Below are 24,972 nucleotides of genomic sequence, written 5' to 3'. Positions count from 1 at the left end.
ATCGATAAAAAACAAGCGCCAGTATGCGGTGTATAGCAATGAGGCCCTAGGATTGATTGATAGAAAACAAGCGCCAGTAAATGGTCTATAAAAGGAAGCAGTAGAAATGGGCAATAGACAAGAGGCCCAAGGATTGATCAATAGAGAACAAGCTCCAATAAATGGTTTATAGAAAAGCGCTGGGAATGGTCGATATAAAACAAAGCTTAGGATTGGTAGACAGAAAACAAGCGCTAGGATTGACCGACACAAACCAAGCGCTAGGAATGGTAGACAGAAAACAAGCGCTAGGATTGACCGACACAAACCAAGCGCTAGGAATGGTCGGTAGAAAACAAGCGCTAGGGATCGTAAAAAAAAAAAAAAACAAGCGCCAGCAAATGGCCGATAGAGAAGTTAACGTTAGTAATGGGTCGACAGAAACGCCGTAGGATTTATTGGCAAAAAACAAACAGTGAGATTGATCGATAGAAAACAAGCGCCAGTAAATGGTTGATAGAAACAAAGCGCTGAGTGTGGTAGATAGAAAACAAACCTTAACATTGATTGATAGAAAAGGCGACCTAGGACTAATCGATAGAAAACAAGCGCCAGTATGCGGTGTATCGCAAAGAGGCCCTAGGATTGACTGATAGAAAACAAGCGCCAGTAAATGGTCTATAAAAAGAAGCACTAGAAATGGGCGATAGACAAGAGGATTGATCGATAGAGAACAAGCTCCAATGAATGGGTTATAGAAAAGCGCTGGAAATGGTCGATATAAAACAAACCTTAGGATTGATCGATAGAAAACAAGCACTAGGATTGATCGACAAGAAACCAAGCGCTAGGAATGGTCAGTAGAAAACAAGCGCCAGCAAATGGCCGATAGAAAAGAAGCGCTAGGAATCGTCCAAAAAAACAAGCGCCAACAAATGGCCGATGGAAAAGGTTGCGTTAGGAATGGTCAACAGAAACGCCCTAGGATTTATTGGTGAGTGGAGATTGATCGATAGAAAACAAGATCCAGTAAATGGTTGATACAAACAAAGCGCTGAGTGTGGTAGATAGAAATACATGGTACATACACATACATGGTAATACATAGAAATACATGCAATACATAGATACATGGTAAATGGTCTATAAAAAAGGACTAAGACTGTCGACAGAAAAGAAGTCCAATGATTGATCGATAGAAAACAAGCGCCAACCACCAAATTTGACAACGAGACTGAATTCGTGAGTTACGCTTCGTGATCAATTTATGATTCTAAGAAATTATTTACATTAAAAGTTCAATTAACCCCACACAAAGCAGTAACGCCAAAATCTTAATTACTTCTTAATGTCACAATGTCACATTATTTCTAATTACATAAGCGATAGGAAACAAAACAACAACTTTATTTCGGGATGGTGAATGGGGAGTTTCATCACCAGGGGTGACACTCTATCCCACTGCTGGTGATGACATGGGAAATGAAATAATGATAGCGATAGGAATGAAGTCAGTTCTAGAGAAAAAAGTACAAAATGCGACAGTTTTTGAGCAAAGTTTCAGGTGTTTCCACAAGGCCGCTCAATGTACCTGACGATGAAGGCATCTCTCGACCCTCTCTGAAACAAGCCAGTTGTCTCATCTGGATCTTTCAGTTCGTATGGCTCAGTCATGCCTTTTGTGCCGTGGAGGGTAAGAAAAATCTGCAAGAGGATGGAATAATGCAACACGCACATTCCACACTGAAATTTTTCCTAAGGAAATTTCCTCATATACCACTCACTGTTGCCGACGTTCCAGCATAAAAATAAGGACCTGTTCTCAAAGTAACAATGTATATCTTGGCGTGCATTGTCTCGGTATTATCTTGCAAGGTCACAACGTGTTTCCTGTATTTCATTGAGCGTTCGAACTTGTAGACCGGACGTGTAAGTGCCATGAACGTTAAGAAGATGAATACGAGGAAGAGTATCACGGGCATGTTCAGTGGATATGGAATGAGATTCGCCACAGGAAGATCTGTTTGTTGAAGGTGTAATGCGACGCTCTGCATTCCCATGAGAGGTTCGCGACCACTAGAAAACAAAATTTTGAAGCAGTTATTCATCCCTCTATATCGCGTACACACTGCAGCCGCAACCAAAAAACATGACACTTACATGCAGTGGACGTAATCTACGTCTGTGGTGGCCTTAACTGAAGAGTTCTGCTGCCTCCAAGTGTTCTCTCCAGGATCGTAACTGAGGCACTTCTGCCAGAATCCTTGCGCGGTGTACGTGATCGTACTGGTTTCGTACGCGATTTTCCACAGCAAATTTTCACGCCTTTTTCTAGAAATCACCACGTTTAGAAATATAGGATCTGTAAAAGAGATAAATTATTGTTTCACATACATCACTACAAGGCAGACCAGAGCAGGGTACAATGATTAAGACTAACCGGAGACCCTTTCCTCAGGCAAAAAGATTTCGACAATTCGGCCACTTCTTCGAATTTCTGCATCATCAAGTTTGGTGGACAGGCTGCTGTCACTAGAAATAGACAATACATTTCCACATCATTCACACTAAATAATGTTGTCTTGATTTGCCGATCACAATATAATATAAGTCTCCGATAATAATTATCTTATGAGGAGTTGTTCCGCATGTGCTGCACTTCAAAGATTGTTCCTTTAATTAGTAGCGTCGCAGGTTTCCTGACCCATCAGTGGGGGTTTCAACGCTAGCAGAATCAAAAACAATATTTCGTTTGTACAAGTCCGCATCTCTCAAGCTTCGCACTTTTCCAGCACCTTCCTTAAGCAGGGCGCCTCACGCGTGAGTGATTGGTGCGCATCGAAGATTCACATTACGTCAAGTTTGAAGGCGGCTCATTCGGAAGAAAAGTCTGACAAAAGCATATGTCAGTCCATTAATCCGGGGGTGTCTGCTGTGAAGCGCACTTTCAGTGGAACGCCGCGCGGTGTGCCCAGATCTGGTAGCGATGATGAAAAGACGTCAGCAGACGCTAGTCATGAACTTTTTCAACTCAACATGAATCTTCATTAACTTGAACTACGTCTTCCGTCGAGTAGGAACTTGAAAACAGGAGCCTGGTGCACAGCATATGCGTGCGCATCGATACTACACAGGCTCTGCGCTATCCTCCCCATTATACACACTGTCAGCATATATTTCACACAGATTCTTCTCTTCAGGAACGAGGCATATGAGTGTTTTACACCACTGACACTTCAAACGTCGGGGAGGTGTCCACTTTCCAGTTGTGCAGATGTCGCGCATCGAGGTCAACACACCTGAAACTTTGCTCACCTAACTTATGCAAGGTTGAGACAAATTTTCAGGCAGGCAGCCCTTGAGCCATACCTCTGGAGAAGACTCAGCTACCATTGCAAGCAGAGACAATTGAAAAAAAGTAAATGAATAACTTTACAAAAGCCCCCAGCAGTTCACAGCAATTGAAATGCACAGGATTGTATCGATCTACATCTAGTTGAATGGGAGTGACTACAACACACCTGAAACTTTGCTCACCTGTGGTTAGTGACCAGGTTGAGACAAAGTTCCGGGCACATCAAAGACACTCTAAATGTAACACAGTCGCACAGTGTACGAGCATTAAATGCAGATGTTGGATGAATTGAAAAGTCCATAGATGATACAATTATTAAACAAAGGCATTTACTGTGTTCTGTCGCATACCTTTGATAAATTTCAATTATGCTTGCACCATCGATGATGTCAAATCTCACGTAGAGGGCGTGATATAGCAGTTCTGCAGACACATTAATGGTGTGAACTCTTGCAAAGCCCACTGGGATAACAAATTCTTCTTTTTGTTCCTGAAAGCATGACAAATATAACAATAAGATGTTATATCTACTCCTAATGGCTAGGAGCCACATAAGTTTGTCCTTACTTCTTCCTGTAGCCATCTAAGAGTGCTCCGCAGAAAGTGCACACTGTACAGCTCACTTGTTTGGAGGCTTGTTTGCAAATGATTGCAAGAAGAGGTATCCAAGAAAGAAGCAGCTGCTGAACAATGTTCTGTTTGGGATTCTATGGACAAGTCACCTCCATAGAGCGGTAGATAAGGAAACGAATACACATGTATGGCCTTGCAGGTGGACAGCAGTGATCCTCTCTGTATGCTGAAAAATAGAAAGATCATGTATACCAGGAAGTGCCTCCAACTAGCATAAGCCATCGATTGACACACTTGTGGACTAACCTGTGTGGCCTACGGTCAATTGTAGTCTCTGCAAATATTTTAGCCCATTTAGTGTGGATAGGTGTAATATGCCTGTTGCGCAAAATGCCTAAAGAAATGGAGATCCACGTTGTTGACCACTGGAGATCATCATGTGTCAACTCCAGCTTCTTCAATGACAGCTGAAGACAGAAAAAAACAAAAATGCCGCTGTGAGTAATTGCTCACAAAATATTGGTGATCAGGAAAAACGAACACGTAATCGATGTAGATTATCCCTTCACCTGTGCCGATTTCTTAATGAGGCTTATGGATTGCGTCATCAGGTTTTTGTCGTGAATCCCAAGATGATTTGCCATTTTCAGGATGTTCCCAATGAGTGTGGTGATTGAAGAGATGAAAAAATTATGAATATTCACAGGAAAAACTTCAACTGTGGGCTCTGCCAAATCTGTTGCCATCGCCATCAAATCGGTTACTTCGTTGCGCATAATCTGAAGAAAAAAAGAAGAAAACAGCATGTATTTACAATAAAAGCAATGATCTCTAAAGCGTGCTTGAGGTCGTCTAGCCATCAAGTCCAATTTAAACAGCATGCATAAATGTCACAACAACTGTAGACACACGTGTCTCACCTCATGAGCTGGCATAATTATTGAGGACACCACGAGCCCTGCATATGCCTTCAAATACTGCAAAATGAAACGATAAAATAGAGAAAATGCATCTAAATTTGCGCTTTGTAAAGTCAAACTTGTTCATATTGAATTCTAATCTATGACACTCTTGCGGAGGTGTGTACCTAAGCAAACCCGAATGTTATGCTTTGCCATCATTTTTCCGCGGTTTTCCGCGAATCCGCGAAATATCACGGAATCCTTCGTTTGGCACGGAATTTCACGGAATCCCTTATTTTTAGGGGTGTGCGCGGATATTAGAGTTATCGAATTCGAATCAAATATCAGTCACTGCTCTGTCACGACTATTCGCCGAATACGAACGACACCTCCCGAAAGTGGGCTTCACCTGAAGCTTCCCTGCATGAGGCGAAGCCTACTTTACGAAACTGCCCATGCTGCAGGGCACTCCTTAGGAGGGCCCCAGCAAACTCCTAAGGCAATGTCCTAATTAGCTTTCGATAACTAACTTTTCAATTATAAGAGCTACAACATCGTCCCAATGAGATTAACTGGCGGTCACCTGATACCGTTGCTATATTCAGAACAAAAATTCGCCCGATAGATCGTGCGCAAAAAAATTCGTGAAGGAACACAATTTCTTTCTTTATTTTGTTAATTGCACACTTTCGGAGACGCGTCTTCCCTTCACCTTCAATGTGAGAGGGTGAAACAGCACATTCTCGCCTCTTGCGTCCTGCAAAAAGATGAAAAGAAAGCAGAAAATGCAACCCAAGATAAAGGCAGTTCGAATAGCGTCACCCGACACATTTGTTTTTGTTTTGTTCCCGCAAGTTAAACCTCATCTTCGACGCATGAGGTGGCAATGTGATCCTTCACAATCTTAAATTGGGGGTGAAGGGAAAGATGCGTCTCTGAAGATGCAAATTGAACAAAATAACGAAAAAACGGTGTTCCTTTACGATTTTTTTGCGGACGATCTATTGAACAGATTTTTCGCACCGGTATCAGTTGACCGAAATGATCAGATGTTCTCATTTGGACGACCTTGTAGCTGTCATAATTAAAAAGTTAATTACTTAAGGTTCATTATTGAAAGTATATGCTGTATTGTAACTGATTTCATCTAGAAAAAAGTGATTTAAAAAAATCTGTTTACAGTTAGCTGGGACACACTGTATTGCACGTTCAACAACTTACCAGGCTTGGCAGACGCATGTTCTTCACAATATGAATGAGACGTCGCATAACCTTTCCCCGCTTGTTGCCCACTTCGGAGTTTTTCGCTGTTATATGAAGCAACTCTGACAAGACGTGTATTTCATTGAGTGCTGCCTGGGTGTCTTGCGTGCCGAGTGCACTGTTCAAACGTGACCCCCGTACATGAATAGCATTGCGCCTGCAATCAAACAAGGAGTAAAAATCTGCACGTGCCAGCATGTCACACAATTACTCAACCAGGTGGAATATTGTGCTGACTAGACATCAAGCTCTGAAGTAGGTTCAATCATGGTAAACGTTATTCGGCATCGCAGCGAAAAGTTACACTGTGAAAGAAACGAATCCCGCGTTCAAAACAACCAAAACGGCGATGTTGCGAAGAGCAGTTGAGACGCTGCACGCCAGACGGCGTCGTGACGCATAACACTGAATGGTGTCGGATGAGGCGGTGAAGAACTGAAGAGGGTGAAGCGGTCAACTGTCCCGTAATAACAGGTTTGAAATTTACCAGGACTGAATGTCTTTCAGAGCTTAATATGCAGACAACAGGATGTCACAGCTGCATTGCGTAACTGTCGAGCATGGCCTACCGATGGGCTCGTACGGTGGCATGCATGTGAGGCTACCGAGTTCTTTTTAGCCATCGTTAACATGCGCGTATGTAAACAAACAAACAAGAACAAAGTGCTCACGAGATACGTACACGTAGTTTAGAAGGGACATGTTCTGCGCCGGAACAGTAACTGACTTTTCCACTAAACGGACACTTGTACGAATTCCTCTTCGGTCTGATACAGCAACCTTGATGTACACTGAAATACATTGCAGCCAACACGCACGTCCACGATAAGGCGTACGTACACAAATACAGGGGTCAAATACACACACTGCATGTGACATACGTCCCACTTCAGAATATAAAGAAAACAGTAAAGCACCGCACAAAACCTTACCGGGGTACACATTCGTGTACTTCCAACCCGAAAAGTCGGCGTTGAAAATGACGCGTACCTTTGGCGTCTTTCGAGCGGTCGCCGGGTGGAAGTACGAACTTGACGTCACTCCTAAATCCTGCGTACACCGGGAACGGGGCACCTTCTTCCGTGAGACTGTAGGACACCTCATAAAAGAGTGGCCGGTGCGAACTCTTCCACTCGACGCAGCTCAATGCGAGCGGCACGTCCGACGTGGTCGCCGCAGCTGGCACAATGTTGCACTGGCCCTCCAGTGGTCCTACTGGCACCCGGAGGTCATGGATTGCGCTACCCACGACGCTTTGCGTTTCTGTGGATGGTGAACAAGTGTTACGACCGCGGCGTACTTGCACGCGTCAAACATGCCACTTGCGTTAAAGTGCCACTGCGGATTAGGACTTCAGGATCCTACCGTGCTTATGCCATTGCAACCCACGTGTCCTGCGCCGTTTTCCTTCCGCTATGCGTTTCCCCTGTTCCACGCGAAAGTATCATAGGGTCCCAGTGTCATACTCAAATCGTTACAGTGTGCGTAATCTGCCATGCGACTGGCAACATCTTTTCTCGAGGGTAGTCCTCCGTCTCCTCACCAGGGCGGCTGGCAGACTTCAAGCGTGGGGCGGAGACGAGCGCGCTGTTGCCAGGAGACAGAAGGGAGAGCTTCCGATGACCGACACCTACTGTTGGATAATACGAAAGAATTCTTCGGAAAAAAAGGTGGAAAAGCGTAATGTCCGGTGACGTCATTAAAATTTTGCGTACTCGATTTATAAAACGAAATAAAATATTTTTAAATAAATAATTCCGTAGTGGCACTTAAAAAAAAAAAGGATATGTTTTCTCACCCTTGTCGATGACAGAGACCTGAGCACGATAAATACTTCCAGGCTTCAGTGCCCCAGGACGCAGCACCAAGCGCGTAGTGCTGCGTCCAGAAGGAGCAACGAACGCGCTGAGTGGTATTTTAACGCTTTGTCCATTCAGAACTTCCACGTAGTATTCCCTGTTGCTAATGTCTGGCCGACGGGTTTGCGCCCGTGCACCTGAAACAGTTCGTGATCCTTGTCAGCGACGGGAAACTGCAATGAAATTCAAGGTAACTTCGAAAACGATTTTTACTGGCGCTATTGTGCCACATCCCGCCGCTTCCACCGACGTGCTGGAAAGCGTCGTCGCCTTCTTCAGGAGTCCTCTCAAAATCGTACGTTTCTGTTGAGAAAATACACGTCTCTAAGTCCCGGTACATTGTTGTAGTGTAAACAAACTCAACGGGGTTACATCTTATTCAGGAGGCAGGCAAACGGTGAACTGGGTTCTGAGCGCGAGCCTCGTTGTGTCGACCATGGTTATATCGAACACGGATATAACGTGCATCGCAATAAGTCCATAGCAGCGATAGTACTGCGAATATAACGAATTTCACTGATCTATTGATGCCCCTGGCGATGAAACTGCCCAGCAATCTTCCCGTAATAAAGTTGTCGTTGTTAGTTGTAGCAGAACGAAGGGAAATCGCGTCGCACAGAATCGCACAGTTACTGTGTCCAGTTCTTTCTTTTTTTTTTCTTGAAATCTCTCTCTCTCTCTCTCTGTGGCAACCTGCCGCCCGTCACGGCAGGCAGACCGCCCTCTCTTCCTTATTTTTTATATTTCTTTAGATAAACAATACCCCCCCCCCCCTCTCAGAATCGCGTACGCGCCAGTCCTCGGGCTGCTATAAACCTGTGTTATAAGGATGCACGCCATAAATGGTGACGCAGAAATTGCGAATCAATGGAGGCATTGCCCGCGCAACTTCGTAGCGGCGAAGTTTGACAATGGCCATGGAGACGCGATGAAATGAAAACAACATCTTTTGCCAATCCATCCTTCCGAAAGTAAGTGTCCGAGAACAACAACAGGAATAACGTAGTAGAAGAAGAACTCACTGAGGTGTCGTGCAGATGCCTCTCCAACCTCACCCGGCATCCCTTCAGCAGACACGTGCAGTTCTGAAAGCGACTGAAGCGTTAGACAGAAGCTCGTCCATTCTGTAACCCATCAAAGCGCATTTTCCCAAGAGTGTAAGGTACAACTGCGCTACACTAACCATCACCAATATAGGGGCGCTGTGCACCAGGCACGTAGCCCGCACTGGATTTCGTGGTCGTCGACGCCTTAACGCGGTGATAACTTGGTAGTAACGCGGGGCCTGCCGCTGGCATGTGCTGCATCGCTGAAATATTTGACACCGCAACAGTTCATCAACATAAGTACGCAATGCACGCGTGCGGAAATTAGCTGATGACATTCTTTTGTGGAATTACACTAACGTAGCGAACAGTATCTCTTGCCCCTGTACAGCCATTACCTTTCCCTGGATCGTTGTCCAAGAACTTAGAAGCTTTCTTGCTGTTCGTGGCGTTTGCGACCGCAGCGTGCGTTCCACGCGTTGCTCTGTACCGCTGGTCACGGCCGCGCTCGCCTACAGGCAACGTAACATTTTAGACAAATTCTGCACGACAGAACACACCCATGGTTACCGTCGTAATAATATGGGTCGCCTTCGTGAAAGAGCCAGATGTCCCACCAGAACTCGTCAGAATCACTCGAACAGTCGTAGCAGTCGGCGCTTAGAACAACCGGTTCTTCCGCGTTCGCTTCGGATCCGTTGCAAGTCACGCATATTGCGCGAACTGCCCTAAATGGAGTAACGTTATACCGAGGCATGAGAAAAAAAGGGAGCCTAAAAAAAGACACCAAGTTATGAATAGGCCCTCGTGCTTTCGGGCTTTATGTTCATTTCCAAATCGGGTCTTATTTCAGGAGTTGTAACGCAGAGCAAAAATTGGGTGATATAATCGGGTTGAAAATAATCGTAATAAAAATGAAAGCGCCTCTCCCATTTCCGATGAAAACGAGATGCCGAGTGGCTGTGCTGCATTCGCGCTGCTTAGCGTTCGCCAGTACTTAAGTGCTCAAGCAGCGCAAAGTACCGAAAGTCGAGTGCAATAGGGGTGGACGGTATGTGCATTATCAATGTTCTTCAGTTTCACGAGTGTGTTCAAGACCTTCCACCTACCCGTCCACTCCTATTGCACTCGACTTTCAGTACATTGTGCTGCTTGGGTGTTGGTGGTTGAATTTCTACTTTGGAAAGTTCGCCTTCAGATTTTAACCCAAGTGAAAACGATGCATATCAGAGGGTGAAACTGGGTTCTACCAGGTTTAAAACACTAGTATAATACAACACTCGCAAGGCGTCTGAAATATTTCGTTTAGGTAAAAAAAAAAAAGAAGAAGGCTGTTCATACCATTTTTTGCTGAATTTTCTGCTCTTTGCCATACAGTCTGATGTAAACATCTAGCCTATACCATGTAGACAGCTCGTCTATGGCATGTAGACAACTAGTCTATGGCACATTGGCAACTGGTTTATAGTATACGGCTTGGAACAAAAGTTCACGGAACACGGCACTCGCGTATTTCTTAATCACAGCGGCCTCCTTCTAGATGTCAGGAAGGGGTCTAGTAAGAAACGTGTGAAAGATGAAAGTCACTGAAAAGGTTAGCCAGCTGTAGGGATCGAACCCACATCTTCTGGATTGCCGGTCCAGGGCTCTACCAATTGAGCTAAGCTAACACGCCTCTCCAGTGACTTTCAGAAGAAGAAACGTGTGACTGGCTGTTCTATTCACCTAGCGTGTCCGCTCCAACAAGGAAATGTGACACCCCCGCGTTCCGTAAACTTTTGTCCCAAGCTGTACATACACAAATAGCGTACGTACACAAAATCAGAAGGGTTTCGCAAGTTCACTTCATTTGCAAAACGTAAAACCATAAACACGATCCCTAAATCCACAGTACTTTTGAAAAACGACACCAAAAATGTGACGACGATGGCATTGAGCATGACAGTACTGCCACACGGAAGTCCACCTCGCAAAAACAATGCAATGCGTAAAACACTTGGTAAGTCGGACGCATACCTAATTGGTACATCAGGCATCTTCACTTCGATGACCTGCTTCACAGTCGTCGACCTAGTTCCCTCGGTTAGGTTGGCGATGAACACGTACGAGTTATGAGGTCTCGTGAAATATTGCGGTGAGAAATGAAAGCCCGTTGCTCCCGGATTCCAAGGGAGCCCACGGTCGAAGCATCTCGTTCCGAAGCTGTTCAACACGCCGCATTTCCAGTCGATACTAATAATGAGACACACAAAAAAGGACAATGTAGCCGCATGTCGCTACGCTAGCAACACATACGTTTGAGCGGAGCAATTCTACTTTGATGGGGACGAAATATCCCCTTTCAGCACACGGTGCTCTACACTTACGTTGTCCCTCTCTCCTCTCTCTCACGATCGGTAGAGACACGAACAGACATGGAGACGGTACTGTGGAAATCAACGGTTCGCCAAATCCCTCCATAGATCGTGGCTGATATCGTTGGTTCGGTTACGAGCAGTGTCGCTTCTTGCACCGAATAAACAATCGTCTCTTTCATTCGCACCTGAACAAGAAACAGTAGATACCGCGATTTAGTTTCGATTGCTCCCGACACGTAAATGCTTTATGACAATCGGCAAGATGCGTTTCATTGCATTATGCAGGTATTGAACTGCACACCAGAGAACTGCGAGGGGGGGGGAGGGAGAAAAAAAAGAGAGGATGAATTACATTCCTTTTGTATTGCTGTCAAAGTAACGCCCTCTAACGCGAAGAATAATTTTTGCGCTTAAGCATCCCATTGAACTGCGCACTTCAGTTTGAAAAGCCTCGAGCGCTTTGTAGATCGCCGTCCAGTTTCCCCATAGAAATTTAATGAGTAGCGACACTTTTTAGCGCGACACTGATATTAGGCTGAGCACCACGCCTCCTTCACAACAAGCTCCGTCATGAAGTCCACATGAAGCAACGCCCGCTGTGCCAGGCCTTCTCGTCAGCATTCTGCGTAAAAGTCCCTGAAAACTCTTCATTTCCAGTCGCCTGCTGCGACAATCTTTCCCTCGCCTTTTTTTCTCCCCTTTTCTGTTTTGTTTTTACTTCGCGTTTCTCGTGCGAAACTCTCCACATTAGTCGCTTCCCTTACTCCCTAACAGCGCTATTAAAGAGAAGGCAACGACGCAACACCAGAAAAACGGGAAGAAATAAATCATTCCTTGCGCTCGCGGCTATTTGCCCGGCGCTCGCTGGTGACAAACTCAATAAATTACGCAAAACAGATGATTAGAATCATAATTACAAGCGCTCTCTTTCACCGTTCGCGCAGCAGGAGGGGTGAAGTGCCGATCGACGACAGAAAAAAAAAAAAAAAAAGAAGAAGCGAGAGAAAAATAAAATAAATAAATAAAAGAAACTCCGTGATTAATGATAAAGAGATGCACCGCCATATTCTCTCCGGACAGTGCAATGAAGTCGGTAAATTAATAACAAACATAATTAATCATCCAATGACAAGGGGTAGTGCAACCAACGTAGATATCTGCATACTGGCGCGTAGTGCCCAAATACAACACCTCGCCTTTTCTTTTTTTTTTTTTTGCTTTACTGGTTTCGGTATCACGGACAAAATAAATAGAGTTGTCTGGGGAAGGATGGCGGTCACATTAGGCCCAGGGAAAGCTGATGGATAGCGGTATAGGCACGCGTTTGGCGCCTTAGAAAGGGCCTGTCGGCACCCGTGTTTGGGAGAGTTTAATGGGACTCGACGGTTTTCTACATGGCTGGTTGGTGTTAGGTCTACGTAGTGAGCGTATAGATTTTGTTTCGTGCGGCGATTGCACGGAGCTCATGTTGGTGGTGGAAGCGAATGAGGTGTAGACATGGGCGTGAAAGTATGTTGTTCTGTCGTTGCGAAACTGCTTCAAAGACGGCTGGCATTCATGTGTGTGATTAGGGTGGAGTTGGCGTTCATGTTGGCAACAACTGCGAATACGTAATAAACCTTCAGTAAACGAACCGTGCCGCGAACATGCATATTAGAAGGATACACATACTACTCGTAACAAACATACCTATCAAAAATACTCATCGGAACCCATCCACAATGCGTTTTCTTCTTTACTTTCATCTATAATCTTCTTCTAATAATAATAATGTACCGTGATGTTCCACGTAAGGTTTGTCTGCCTAGTGTGGCGACATGCTGTACGTGCCGTAGGGTAGGACTGCGGATAATTTATTCTTTTAAGTCTATCCTCTAGAGCAGCGTCTCCCAAACTTCTCATTGCGTCGGACCCCAAAATCACTGAGAATCCATCGTGCCGAATCCCCGGTACGATTCGTGTTGACATGAATGAGGGACGTGAAGAAACAAAAAGGAAAAACAAACAAACAAGGCACCGCCATGCAGGAAATGAGAAGGTACGATATTTCTGCCTCCTTTAGTTCATATATCGTCATATATCAACATCGTCCCCCTAAGAGATGACGTGACCAGCACTCGCCAAGACAGTCTTCGGGCTGTCTTCGATCGTCGCGGACCACTACGAACACTCTCGCGGACTCCCGGGGTCCGCGGACCACACTTTGGGAACCACTGCTCTAGAGGCACCAGCAAGTAAAAAAAAAAAAAAAACTCAGAGCAGAAATTTCTTTCCAACCAACCTTCAAAGATACTTTGTGTGTTCCTTGAGGGAGATAACCAGATGGTAGCACCAGGTCTTTCCTGGTAGCCGCATCCTTCAGGTCATCAAGGAGCAGGGCCGATCCGTTGCTGCTCGAGATGGTCCACAGGTATTCAACCCGTACGGATGTATTGCAGCGCGTTGTCACTTTCGTCTCCAGGTAAGTAGGATCATTCAAGGGACGCTGCATTTAACGAGGTAACGCTATACAGGCAGCCGACTAGGGTCAGCCACCGTGTAGGTCCGTCCGTGGCTTTATCGGACCACGTGACAGTGCCTCCACCACGCGACCCCCAGACTGTGCTTGCAGTTGTTGAAATTTTGTAACCACCATATTTACCACGCAAAAGAAAAAAAGCTATTTCACATAACATTAAAAGGCGTACAATACAAATTTAATAGCATTAGCATTCAAACAAAGAGTCTTGCTGAAATGTACCCCCAACGATGACTTTACAAACGTGCCGCACTTAAACGTATTCGGCACAAGTACCAAAGATGCAGACTTTCTTTTTTTACTTCAATTTCGCAACCTATTCCATTCGGACGTTCACATGTCATGTTCAGGCGATAAAGTTTCTATCTATCCCATCTATTCTCAGTACAATGAATTCGAACCAACAGAGAGTGCCAAGGCGATAGCGTACGATGTACTAAAGCTCTCTAATGACGTTCATTCCAACCGTTAGACCTATAGCCTGACGCGTGACCACAGAACGAAATTAAAATTTCGCATGGTGATACTTCTGTGACATCTACATCACCTATCGAACGAACAGCGTGCAGTTAACTCTTTAATATTAACGGCAATACCTGTGAGAAGGAAGGATGGATTTCAACTTCCGGTTTGTTGCAGGGCTTTTCTAGCACAAATACGTTCGTCTCGCTTTCTGCACGGCTGAATGCGTTCCACATCACCACTTTGACCCAGTACTCGCCGGTCCTGCAGAGAGAGAGAGAGAATGGTGTGCAATCGCGCATCAGCAACATGCAAGTATATTGCTAAGCGCTATATTGCGCTTCATCCGAATACTCAGTCGTCAGAGGCCACTCTTAATACCGGTATTGTTTTTGTAAGCGCGGGAGATTATCTGTTCCAGTGTGGCTATTGGTCCAGTGTGGTCTGCGGTGCAGGTAATGCTAATCCCTGGCTTTACGTCGCGAAAAAACTATGATCATGAGCAACGTCGCATAGTTCGGTCCGTCGATTAATTTTGTCCACCTGTAGGTTCTTTAAAGTGTACTGAAATCTCGTGACACTGCACACCGTATTTAGCGCAGAAAACGGCTACTGTGCAGGACACCATGGCCCCGATGAAAAGTACACCTTCGATACAGGGCCTCGTATAAATTACTACAGTTGCAGCACCAACTGAGAAGGCAAGAGCCGACGATATCTACAGACGGTTTTTGCTTCATGTTGAGTCACTGGGACGAGGGTCGGTTAATCCTCAATAAATTCTACATGTGAAGTCAAGCTAGTGCACTCTAAGGGGGGGAAAAAAAAAGAAAGGGTGAACTCCTAGTCCGTAGATTGCAATTACTTTTAGTATTCATTTATTTATTTGTCAATTAATTTTAGTTCCCCGACACCGAAATTTCCCCCGCAGCACTTTAGGTGCACTTAGTACTCAAAAGAGACAAAAGGTCGTGGCAGTGAATCTAGTGTCTAAAAGGATTAAAATTACTCTTACGTTCCTTAGAGCGTACGCTATATGTAACATATATTCTAATCTAAAAAAAAATCGATGTATGTATATAATGTCTGCTGCACAACAATTACGAAAAGACACTACTCATAGAAGCGCACGATTCCGTCGCACTAAAAAGGTTCAGTTTCAGCGCACAAGCGCAGTATGTAGTGTGCTCTATACCTGTTATAGATGTGCCAGACGTGCGACGAGTGCACGACAACAGGGTCCGATCCATCACCAAAATCCCAGCGAAACGTTAGATTCGAGCCAAGACGATAAAATGCCTGGAAGTGCACGGGCCTGTGCAGGAGAGCAGGTCCACCATGATGGATCCCTCTGTGGTCGCTCAGCCGTTCCACAAAATGAAGCGTCAGAAGGGCAGATGACACGTTGCTGAAGTAATTCTGGCAGGTCACGTTCACGAGATATCTGCAGCGGAAAAAAAGACACCATGCTGTTCGCGACATGCTTCAAAGACTTTGTAATACTGCATGACGTGACGGCACAGAACAGTGGACGAATGTTGCTTACGACGTAAGATGTGGTGGAAGTTTTTTTTTTAAATTCTGGGTTAGCGCCGCAAAGCGACTGTGGCTTTGAGCGGCACACAGACGTGGACAGATGGAGAGAGGACAACAGGAAAGAGTGGGAGACAGAGGGTTAGTATGCGTCCTGGGCCGACTTCAGGGGAAAGTCTGCCGGAAAGCCCGGGGAAAACCTCAGCCCGTGCCGGGATTCCAACCCGCGTCACCTCCTATTCTTTGCGTAAAAGGCGACCATCCTAACCACTACGCCACGCAAGCTGGTGAACAACGACAACTAAATGATGGATAGAGCCAGAAGCTTTAGGGTTTAACCAGATTCTTCCCCGAATTTGCACCCCGAATTGAAGGTTGCCTCTTTAGGGTGAAACCCGATTTTTACTCGGCAAATTGCCCACACTGAGACGTCTGTAGGAATGCACAGAAACTTGTTTGGTAACCGTTAGTTGGTTAGTTAGTTGGTTAGTTTGAGTAACCGAGCCCGATTTCTGCCCGCATTTAGCGTACTGGAGGTTTTCCCACCCGAATTTGCAAGACAGCACACATGTTTATTCACCCTATTTTCACTCCCCGAATTTGGAAAAGTATTCCCCCGAAAACTTCAGGCTCTAATTTATGGATAACGATGTAATAGGGAAGTTGTGGAGGAATAAGAGAGTAGAGCAAGCCTGAATAATAGGATATTTGAAGAAATAAACGAAACAGAAATAATGGAACACAGCGTGCTTTGTTGCTGTGTATTTGGTCGAAAGGGCCAGTAGCTTATAATGCCGGCGCGGAAGCTGGCATGCTGTGGCGCAAGACAGGAAGATACGCGTCCGGTACACGTGCCTAAGTGCGTCCCGTGGGATCACAATCGGTTGGACAGATGACCGGCATTAAGCGCACCTCGCCAGCACAAGTTCGGTGGGGTCGCCATAGGGCGTAAATCCCCCAAATAAGATAATAGAGGACGGACGTAGTTTATCTGCGTTTGCAATAGCAAGTAGATGACAACAGCACTCATCGTGTGTTTTAAAATAAACTGCGTTTGTGTTTATTTATTTATTTATTCATACTGTTGGTCCTCGTCATGTGGACCGTTACAGGAGTTGGCCACGGCATCTACAAATAATGACAATTGTCGCGCAAAGGTGTTTGTGTTTGGCAGACAAACAACCGTAGGTGGGAGGCCGTTCCAGTCCTCTATAGTGCGCGGGAAAAAAGAAAACTTAAAGATGTCAGTTTTAGCGGAGAACGGCACTAAGGCGTGCATGTGTTTATGCCTAGACTTTAAATCATCACGTACCAGGTACGGACAACTACGATGAGAGTGATACAATTGAAACAAGTGCCGAAGCCGAAGGATACGAAAATGCTCCTCAATTGGAACCAAGTTAACCTTATGACATAAACCAGTAGCAGATGTAGTCGTACGGAAATCTTTACAAATGAAACGAGCCGCCTTTCTCTGTACGCTCTCTAGCCTCTTTTTCTGATAAATGAGGTAAGGATGCCAGACTACGCAACCGTATTCTATAATGGGTAAGACCAATGACCTGTACGCCGTTAGCCGTACATTGCGGGTCGCATCCAATGCACTTGATAAGGCTACCTGGTCGTCAGCACATGATATTCTGCGGTACAGCACAGTGTCGTCTGCAAACATACGCAACGTGTTAAAAATAAACTGCGTTTGAAAAGCGCCTCCGCAGACAAACAAAAAAGAGTAATAGAAAAGAAAAAAAAAACATTAGTGTGCGCTCACTATCACGTGACAGAACTACGTCGCAGTAACATCTTGTAATTTCGAGTACGAGGTTCTGAAGTCATGTTATCAAGGCTATTCAATCTCAAACGCTACAGGTAGCCTACGCTAAAAAAAAGTAACTCACGTTCCAGGTTTGTCGAAGGCCTCAGGTAAGAAGGGCTTCTCTGTTGACCAAACTGCATTGCCTCCCAAGAACCATAAGTATTTGACTTCCGTCTGATTGGCTGGTACCAGTATAGCGGTTAGACTGGCGGTGTGTTCCAGTGGTACTTTGAATTCGCCAGGGGAGCAGAGATCTTGTTCTGCAGTTCCAAGGCACACCCGAACGTCTGTGAAGGAACAGCTCCCTTGTTACCAGGCTGAGGGCCACACTTGCCGAAAATGGCTCCATAGAAGAAAGACAGCACGGATGGATGCAACGGACGGATGGACGGACGGACAAAAGGTTCGACCACGTGACACAGAGATGGCATTTTCTTGAGAGTGAGGCCTGAGGGGTCTCAGCTGCTGTTCCGAAAGTTGTCTCGTCCACTTCGTTTTCTGTCTGTGTTTCTCAGGACTCACTGAAATGCTGCCTGTGCCTACAATTGCTACATTACCGCTATATTGCCATGCTCCTATTATACTACAATGATGTAAACGACGCAAGTTTTGGACGATGATATTGGTCTCATGTCCACGCAGCTCTGTAGGAATTCACGTGAAATATGGTTGATTATGCCGCGGCCAATGAAGAGTCACCTTTGCACATGCTTTGATCTCGAAGCACTTTGCAACAGATTGCAGAACTCCCATATCATTTCTTTTTTTCTTTCGTCGATTTTACGCAACACAACAACGAATAACCCCCAAGAAGCGGACAATCATAAGACCCTACATACCGCACTATTACTTAAAAGTCTTCGCACACCCGTGCCTCTGCTTCATGCGTTTTCCCAAACGCTTCCTCGCGTGCAGACGAACTGACAGGAGTCGCTGCCGTTTGACTCTAACGCAAACGGATAGCCGTCGTCAGAATTGAACAGAAAGTGAGTGTGCGATATGTCCGGTCGTCGCTCTCAGACAAAGCCTCCCCCGCAAGACAGTTGATTTTCTTCGCCCAGTTTCTTTATTCCCTTACGACGGCCCGGACGGTGACGTGTGGTGCATTGTAATAGCGTTTGGCGGCGCGACGTTTCGTCGCCTTGTCAATAGCAGAGGAACGCAATACCAAATAGGCCCGCCGCCTGCGCGCTCCCCGGCGACTGCTTATGTGCCCAAGGGTCCGGTAATGCTCCCCCATATATATCCTTTCAGCGACGCCCGACTACCCTTGCATGAGGACGGCCGTTTTACAAAAGGAGGATCGAAAGGAGCAGCGTCAAGGCTAAGAGGAAAAGTTATGGGAATCCGTTAAGCGGAAAATAATAAGAGTGAAAGGGTTAACGGACGGTGTTTTGCTGTAATACAACGTTTTATGTGGAAGAAAGGCGTTAGGTGGTGCGTTCTATGCGGTGGATCAACGGAGCTCGCAAAATGGACTTCTTAGTTTTGTTCCATGCCATTATAATGACTGCGCCAATAAGAGAAGAAAATAAAAATAAAATTGAAGCGTTAAAGGGAGACGCGGCGACAATCCGGAACTTATAAAATGACTGTGTAAATAAGTTCGATATATTCTACCGAAATGAGTCTTGTCTCAGACAGGAAGTCTCTCCAGACAGTCACCTGCTAACCACACTCTTTACATTCTGCCACCGCTGCTGACTACTCCTCATCTCACTTCGCCATCATAAACCCCCGTCCCGCTCACTCAAACTCGCTACCAACACATTTCGGCACTTTCATCAGCGCTCGCTTAATTTTACGACATCTAACCCCCCGCCGGAAAGGTCCGGCCATGCCATCCCACACTGGGACTACGCAACAACTTCGCCAGAAAAAAAAAAAAAAAAAAAAGAAGAAGAAGAAAGAAAGGAGAAGGAAAAGTTGAATATATTCGCAAAGTGGACTCTCATTACTGCTTTACTCACCGCCCCCTGCGAGAAGGCTGTATTTATTCCCTCTGACCCCGGTGGCGCGTACTCTCTTATCGCTCATCTGCATTTGCAGCCCAAAGCCATTACAGTGCCAGATTTACGCCGCGCGCTTTATTTTTCTTGCCGGCGCGGCCATACGTACCTTGCAGAATGAAGATATACTTCCCCCAGGAACGAAATTACGATCGCAGGAAGCCCGCGCCTGTTAGCGAACTCGTAAAGAAGCCCGATCTAGACGGAAAGCTGTCAACGGACATTAACGATGTCGAAACCTTCCCCGAACCCCACGATGCGTCGTTTCCCTTATTTTCAGCCTATAAGCTTCTCCGTGTAGTGTGAGACACGCATATATTGTTTTCTTTAGCCGCGTATGTGTATATATATATACATATATCTATCGGGGGAGCGTGAGGAAGTTTAATGAGACGAAGCTGCATAAACAGCGTGTTGCTAGTGGCCAGAGAAAACAGGACGGCCCAAGCAGCACAACATCTTGGCCCAATATTGGACCAATATTGGCAATGTCGGGCCAATATTGGACCAAGATTGGGCCAGTATTGCCAATATTGGTCCAATATGTTGTGCTGCTTGGGGGCATTATATAGTCAAATGTTGGTCCTAACGCTGTGGGATGCCTTACGAGTGATCTTACTGGTGCGTCAATACTTTGGACGTTGTGGAATGTTCCATCGAGAACATTTTTTTTTTCTGATTGCGCGTTAGCTCCGCGAAGCAAATGTGACTATGAGAGGCGTACAGATGTGGACAGGTGGAGAGAGGGCAGCAGGAAGGAGTGGGGGGACAGGGGGGTTAGTATGCGTCCTGGGCCGACTTCAGGGGGAACTGTGCCGACATTCGTCTGGAAAGTCTTTGGAAAACCCCGGGGAAAACCTCAGACATCACAACCGGTGGTATAGGATAAGCCATGCTCGGCCATGACGCTGGTTCTCAATTGAGAAGCTGGAAGGTGACACGTGGCGACAAACGACGAGCTGTTTTTTTATACTTTTTTATTTCTTCAACGGGCACTCTAGTATGCAATAGTTATAGCGTAATACCCCTATCTTTACTTTTTATTTTACTTTTGTTTATTTTCTTTCGTTCTTCTTTTTTTGTGGAATAGCAAGCCGACATGCCGTTTGGCTGACCTTTCCACCCTCTTTTTCTTCGTTCTAATAAATATATCCCTCCCCGCCTTGTCGCGTTTATATAGGGCCATTTTTGGCGAAATGCATTGTCACGTGACCAACAAAGCTACGGACGGACCTACACGGTGGCTGCCTGATAAAAGCAGTCGCTGCAAAAAGAGTGAACCGCATATGCGCTGGTGAACATTATCCCAGACGCGCTCGCAGATGAGCCGTAAGGGAGAGTGATCCTTGCACTTGACCTAATACGCCTTATACTTGTCTTAGCAGAGTGAACAAATAACAATCGTTTCGAGCCTGCTCCGGTTCGTCCTGAAGACTACATTAAGACTACATTGAAGACTACATTAAGATGTCAAAAACGTCATATTGAAAATTATATCGGGGAGCGGATTCGTAGGTTTAGCTCGCACGTTAAAAATATACCCCAGATCAAATTCCTCACAAAAGTAACGTTGCTACCTCACCAGCCCATGGAACGCAACGCACGAGAGATAATTTGATGCTTTTCCCGTGAGGGTCATTGAGTGAGAAAAGATAAGAGAGAAAATAAAAGTGCCGAGAAACGCGTATCGACAGAAGAAGAAATGAAAAGGGAGAAGACAGAGCGGATCTGCGCATTTAATGAAGCGCACTTTCTTTCTTTTTCTTTTTTTACGTGTGTGTGTGCATCGCTTTCATCTTTCACTCAGGTGCTGCCACCACTCTGTGGAAATAGAAAGTTTGTCTTCGCTGCCTCTGCAATGAAACTGAGTGAGCTGACCTTCTCTCTCAGCAGCGATTCGAAAAGGAAACAGGGTTCTTTCACATCTCTCATAAAATATACTGGGTGCCCGACGGTTTTTTTTCTGACTATTTTTCTGACCTCTTCTCTTCGAACCAGCCACAAATATTTGTTTCAGAGCCTATCGCGGATCTGCTGTAGAAGTTAGGCCAATTAGGTTTGTTTGTACTCATATGTTAACCTTCATGCACGTAGGCACGGTACCGCAATTGTTGCGGTGAATCACGCCATCCCATTGTCATTGATGCAGTTGCTGTAGAATCGCCTGCTATAATATTGTATAACAGAGCTTGTAAAATTGTATAACAGAAAGAACAAAAAACAGAGAAATGCAAAAAGAACAATGAACAAAACAGTCAAGAGGTGTAGAGGATATCTTCCTCGTTTTGTTCCACGATTGTTTCTTTTCTCGCAAGTCAATCCAATTTACATTCGTTTTGTACATCGTGAATAAAGAAAGAACATTTCAGGTGAAACTCTCGTGTGTGAATGCGCTTACTCTGCTCAAGAATATGAAAGAATGCTCTCCCATAGTCAAACATAGTCAGTGCAAACTTAATCATTTGAATAATTAGCCATTATCATCTATTTATTTATTTATTTATTTATGTATGTATTTACTCTTCCATTTAAGGCAGTTACAACAATGAAAGTCTGGGGGGAACAGCGAAAAAAAGCCACCGTAGTGGCTTTTTTAGACAGTAATCTGATCACTGGCAAGAGCAAGCGGTATGGTTTGCATACAATCGAAAGCGAATGCATTAAATTATGTTTCGTTCCAGCTAGTATATGATACGTACGCAACACTGCTTCCAGATTTCATGCGCGCGCTAAACAACGCCGCTCAAAATTATCCAAAGTCCTACCCTGTCGCATGTGCCGCCACACAAATATAGAGGCTTACTCGCTATACGTGTAAACAGACTGCAAATTACATTATGTCATATACACGCACGTTGAAAAAGATGACGAAATCCTGAAATTTCTACTCAGTCCACAACACTGCGGAACGAAAAAGTTAGACGGAACCCTGTACGAGGACTACATGCTTGGCGCAGTAATCTTTAACTGAGTTCTAATACATAAGAGGGGGGGTTCAAGTCTGTGAACTAATAATTACATACGTGTCAGCCTCTCAACTCTTCCTGAATGTGTCGCAGACCGTAATTAGTTTGGAGGTAGCGTAATTATTCCCTAGATGGTTTGCAAGTGCAAGCGGAGCAGCAATTACGACAAGTCGCATTTTCGTCAGCAGCCGCATTGACAGTAATAACTGCTTCCGGACACGTTAATAACGCCAGTTTAATGAAAGGTCAGCCTCGTCTTGCGACTAACATCTTTCTTTTTTTTCTTTTTTTTTTTTTTTTTTGTTGCCTACACTGTATATGTTTCGATTAGAGATGGAGAACCGCTCATTTGCAGCAACTTAATTACGCCCTGTCTTTAAGAGTATCTTTGGCTAGAGCACCAGGATAGGAAGTGCGTCCGGAGTTAAATTAATTAATAATTGATTGGAAGTAGATTTAAACGTAAGGTGAGGCCGCCCAGAATTGTGTGTGGTTACGACCTATATTAACTTTCAGAACGCGACGTATATGTCGCCTTGTCGAATTTGGGAAATCACTAAACGAAGCCTTTAAGTTACGCCATGATAAACTGATAGTGGGACGCAAATCCTTCTACTTCGACACTGCAACGAATTCCGTAAAGGAATCTATACCATAGCTAATGCCTGTACGTAACAGCAAACCCGTCACAACTGTATCATCTGCCTCATGTCTATCTGTAATGTTCACTAACATTCGCAGCTTACTACCCAAGCTGGATCAGGTTGAATCCATTATTCGTTCCAGCTCTTCCGATATTCTTGCCCTAACCGAAACTTGGCTATCTGACTCAGTCTCCAATGAAGAACTATCAAAGTTTCTTCCTGGCTTCACCATTTTTAGGAAAGATCGTCGGGATAGAAGGGGTGGAGGCGTTCTTCTTGCCACCAAATGTTATTTGTATCCTTCACTTCTACCCACACCTAACAATTTCGAAATCATTTGGGTTAAATTGTTACACGTCTTTCCCCCTTGCGTTCTCGGCGTTTGTTATCGACCACCTGACATGAATGACCCATCATTTCTTTCAAATCTCCGCGACGACTTATCTCTCATAACGCAGGAGCATACTTCATGTCGTATCTTCCTCGTGGGGGACTTCAACTATCCTACGATTAAATGGGATCTTCAGCAGTGTATTCCTTCCGGGCGTTCTCAAGAGGCTCAATTTGTCGACTTATGCTCCACATTTAACTTGTCCCAGGTTATCACAAACCCTACCAGGGTATGTTCTGTCTCCCAGGCAACACTCGACTTGGTCTTGACTTCCCATCCCGAGCACGTTGCTTCCTTGCATGTCACCAATGGTCTCAGTGACCACAAGAACATATTCTTCGATATATCCTCAAGACGTTCGAATATCCGCAAATTCGTTGCTAAAACCATTTACGACTACAGTCGTGCAAACTTCCAAGCAATTAACGAGGGTCTCGTTACTCTGTATGATAATTTTTTCCACGACGCTTCACCACGCTCCGTCGAAGAAAACTGGTGCCTCTTTCGCGACAACATAAATCACCTTACTGAGCGTTACATTCCAAAAATAAAGATAAAATCCTACGACCACAATCCCTGGTTTACGAAAAATCTCAAATCACTGTTAAACAAGAAAAAGAGATTTTTCAGGATCGCAAAGCGCCGTGGCGATGATGTATCATGGGCCAAATTTCATGAATGTGCACGTGCGTACATGCGCGCGACAAAACAAGCGAAACATAAGTTCTTCAACCTTGACCTCCCTTCACTCCTGGTGAACAAACCTAAACAATTTTGGAAAGTTCTGTCCCCGCCTAAATCTCACTCCTTTAGCCTAACCTACCCCAACGGGGAGGTCATCCCAGACAATCTATGTGCCAACGAGTTTGCTTCATTTTTTTCGTCTGTCTTTAACACGGACGACGGTTGCTCACAAGTTTTATTACCAGTGATCCCTTCTTCCATGAACCTTTCTTGTCCCATGATGCCCATCGATATCAGCCCCCACGGAATTTGTAAGATCATTGAGTCACTCAAGCTGTCCTCAAGTTCTGGTCCTGACTCAATTAACTCTAAAGTACTATACAACACGAAAGTGATTTCAAGCGAACTGCTATGTTGCATATTTAGACAGTCACTTCAAGAATCCGTGTTGCCGCGGGACTGGAAGACAGCGATTGTCGTCCCCATTCTCAAATCCGGTAACAGCCAGTACGTTAATAACTACCGCCCCATTTCTCTAACTTGTATCGCATGCAAAATTCTTGAACACATAATCTTCTCAAACTTAGTCAAATTCCTTGAGGAAAAAGTGTTTTT

At 45.0% G+C, this 24,972-nt stretch overlaps 1 protein-coding gene across 1 annotated transcript in view; it reads right to left on the bottom strand.

Annotated features, from left to right (window-relative positions):
• The window catches only part of LOC135367064 (uncharacterized), a 416,498-nt gene that overhangs the window by 10,098 nt on the left and 381,428 nt on the right, over positions 1–24,972 (bottom strand). Inside the window, exons 12-35 of the mRNA XM_064600159.1 lie at positions 17,746–17,950; positions 15,510–15,758; positions 14,449–14,578; positions 13,616–13,819; positions 11,344–11,519; positions 10,994–11,209; positions 9,548–9,705; positions 9,376–9,489; positions 9,115–9,240; positions 8,954–9,016; positions 8,145–8,234; positions 7,871–8,068; positions 7,063–7,335; positions 6,755–6,863; positions 6,031–6,229; positions 4,828–4,884; positions 4,477–4,686; positions 4,214–4,374; positions 3,902–4,133; positions 3,685–3,824; positions 2,420–2,511; positions 2,140–2,341; positions 1,764–2,055; positions 1,571–1,683 (exon numbers count right to left, since the gene is read on the bottom strand). Coding sequence (XP_064456229.1) covers positions 1,571–1,683; positions 1,764–2,055; positions 2,140–2,341; positions 2,420–2,511; positions 3,685–3,824; positions 3,902–4,133; positions 4,214–4,374; positions 4,477–4,686; positions 4,828–4,884; positions 6,031–6,229; positions 6,755–6,863; positions 7,063–7,335; positions 7,871–8,068; positions 8,145–8,234; positions 8,954–9,016; positions 9,115–9,240; positions 9,376–9,489; positions 9,548–9,705; positions 10,994–11,209; positions 11,344–11,519; positions 13,616–13,819; positions 14,449–14,578; positions 15,510–15,758; positions 17,746–17,950 — 4,009 coding nt within the window. The remainder of the gene's footprint in view (positions 1–1,570; positions 1,684–1,763; positions 2,056–2,139; positions 2,342–2,419; positions 2,512–3,684; positions 3,825–3,901; positions 4,134–4,213; positions 4,375–4,476; positions 4,687–4,827; positions 4,885–6,030; positions 6,230–6,754; positions 6,864–7,062; positions 7,336–7,870; positions 8,069–8,144; positions 8,235–8,953; positions 9,017–9,114; positions 9,241–9,375; positions 9,490–9,547; positions 9,706–10,993; positions 11,210–11,343; positions 11,520–13,615; positions 13,820–14,448; positions 14,579–15,509; positions 15,759–17,745; positions 17,951–24,972) is intronic.

The sequence above is a fragment of the Ornithodoros turicata genome, chromosome 8 (genome assembly GCF_037126465.1).
Source record: "Ornithodoros turicata isolate Travis chromosome 8, ASM3712646v1, whole genome shotgun sequence".
NCBI lineage: Eukaryota > Metazoa > Arthropoda > Arachnida > Ixodida > Argasidae > Ornithodoros > Ornithodoros turicata.
The sequence above is the reverse complement of the archived record's forward strand: the minus strand, read 5'-3'. Positions and strand labels throughout refer to the sequence as shown.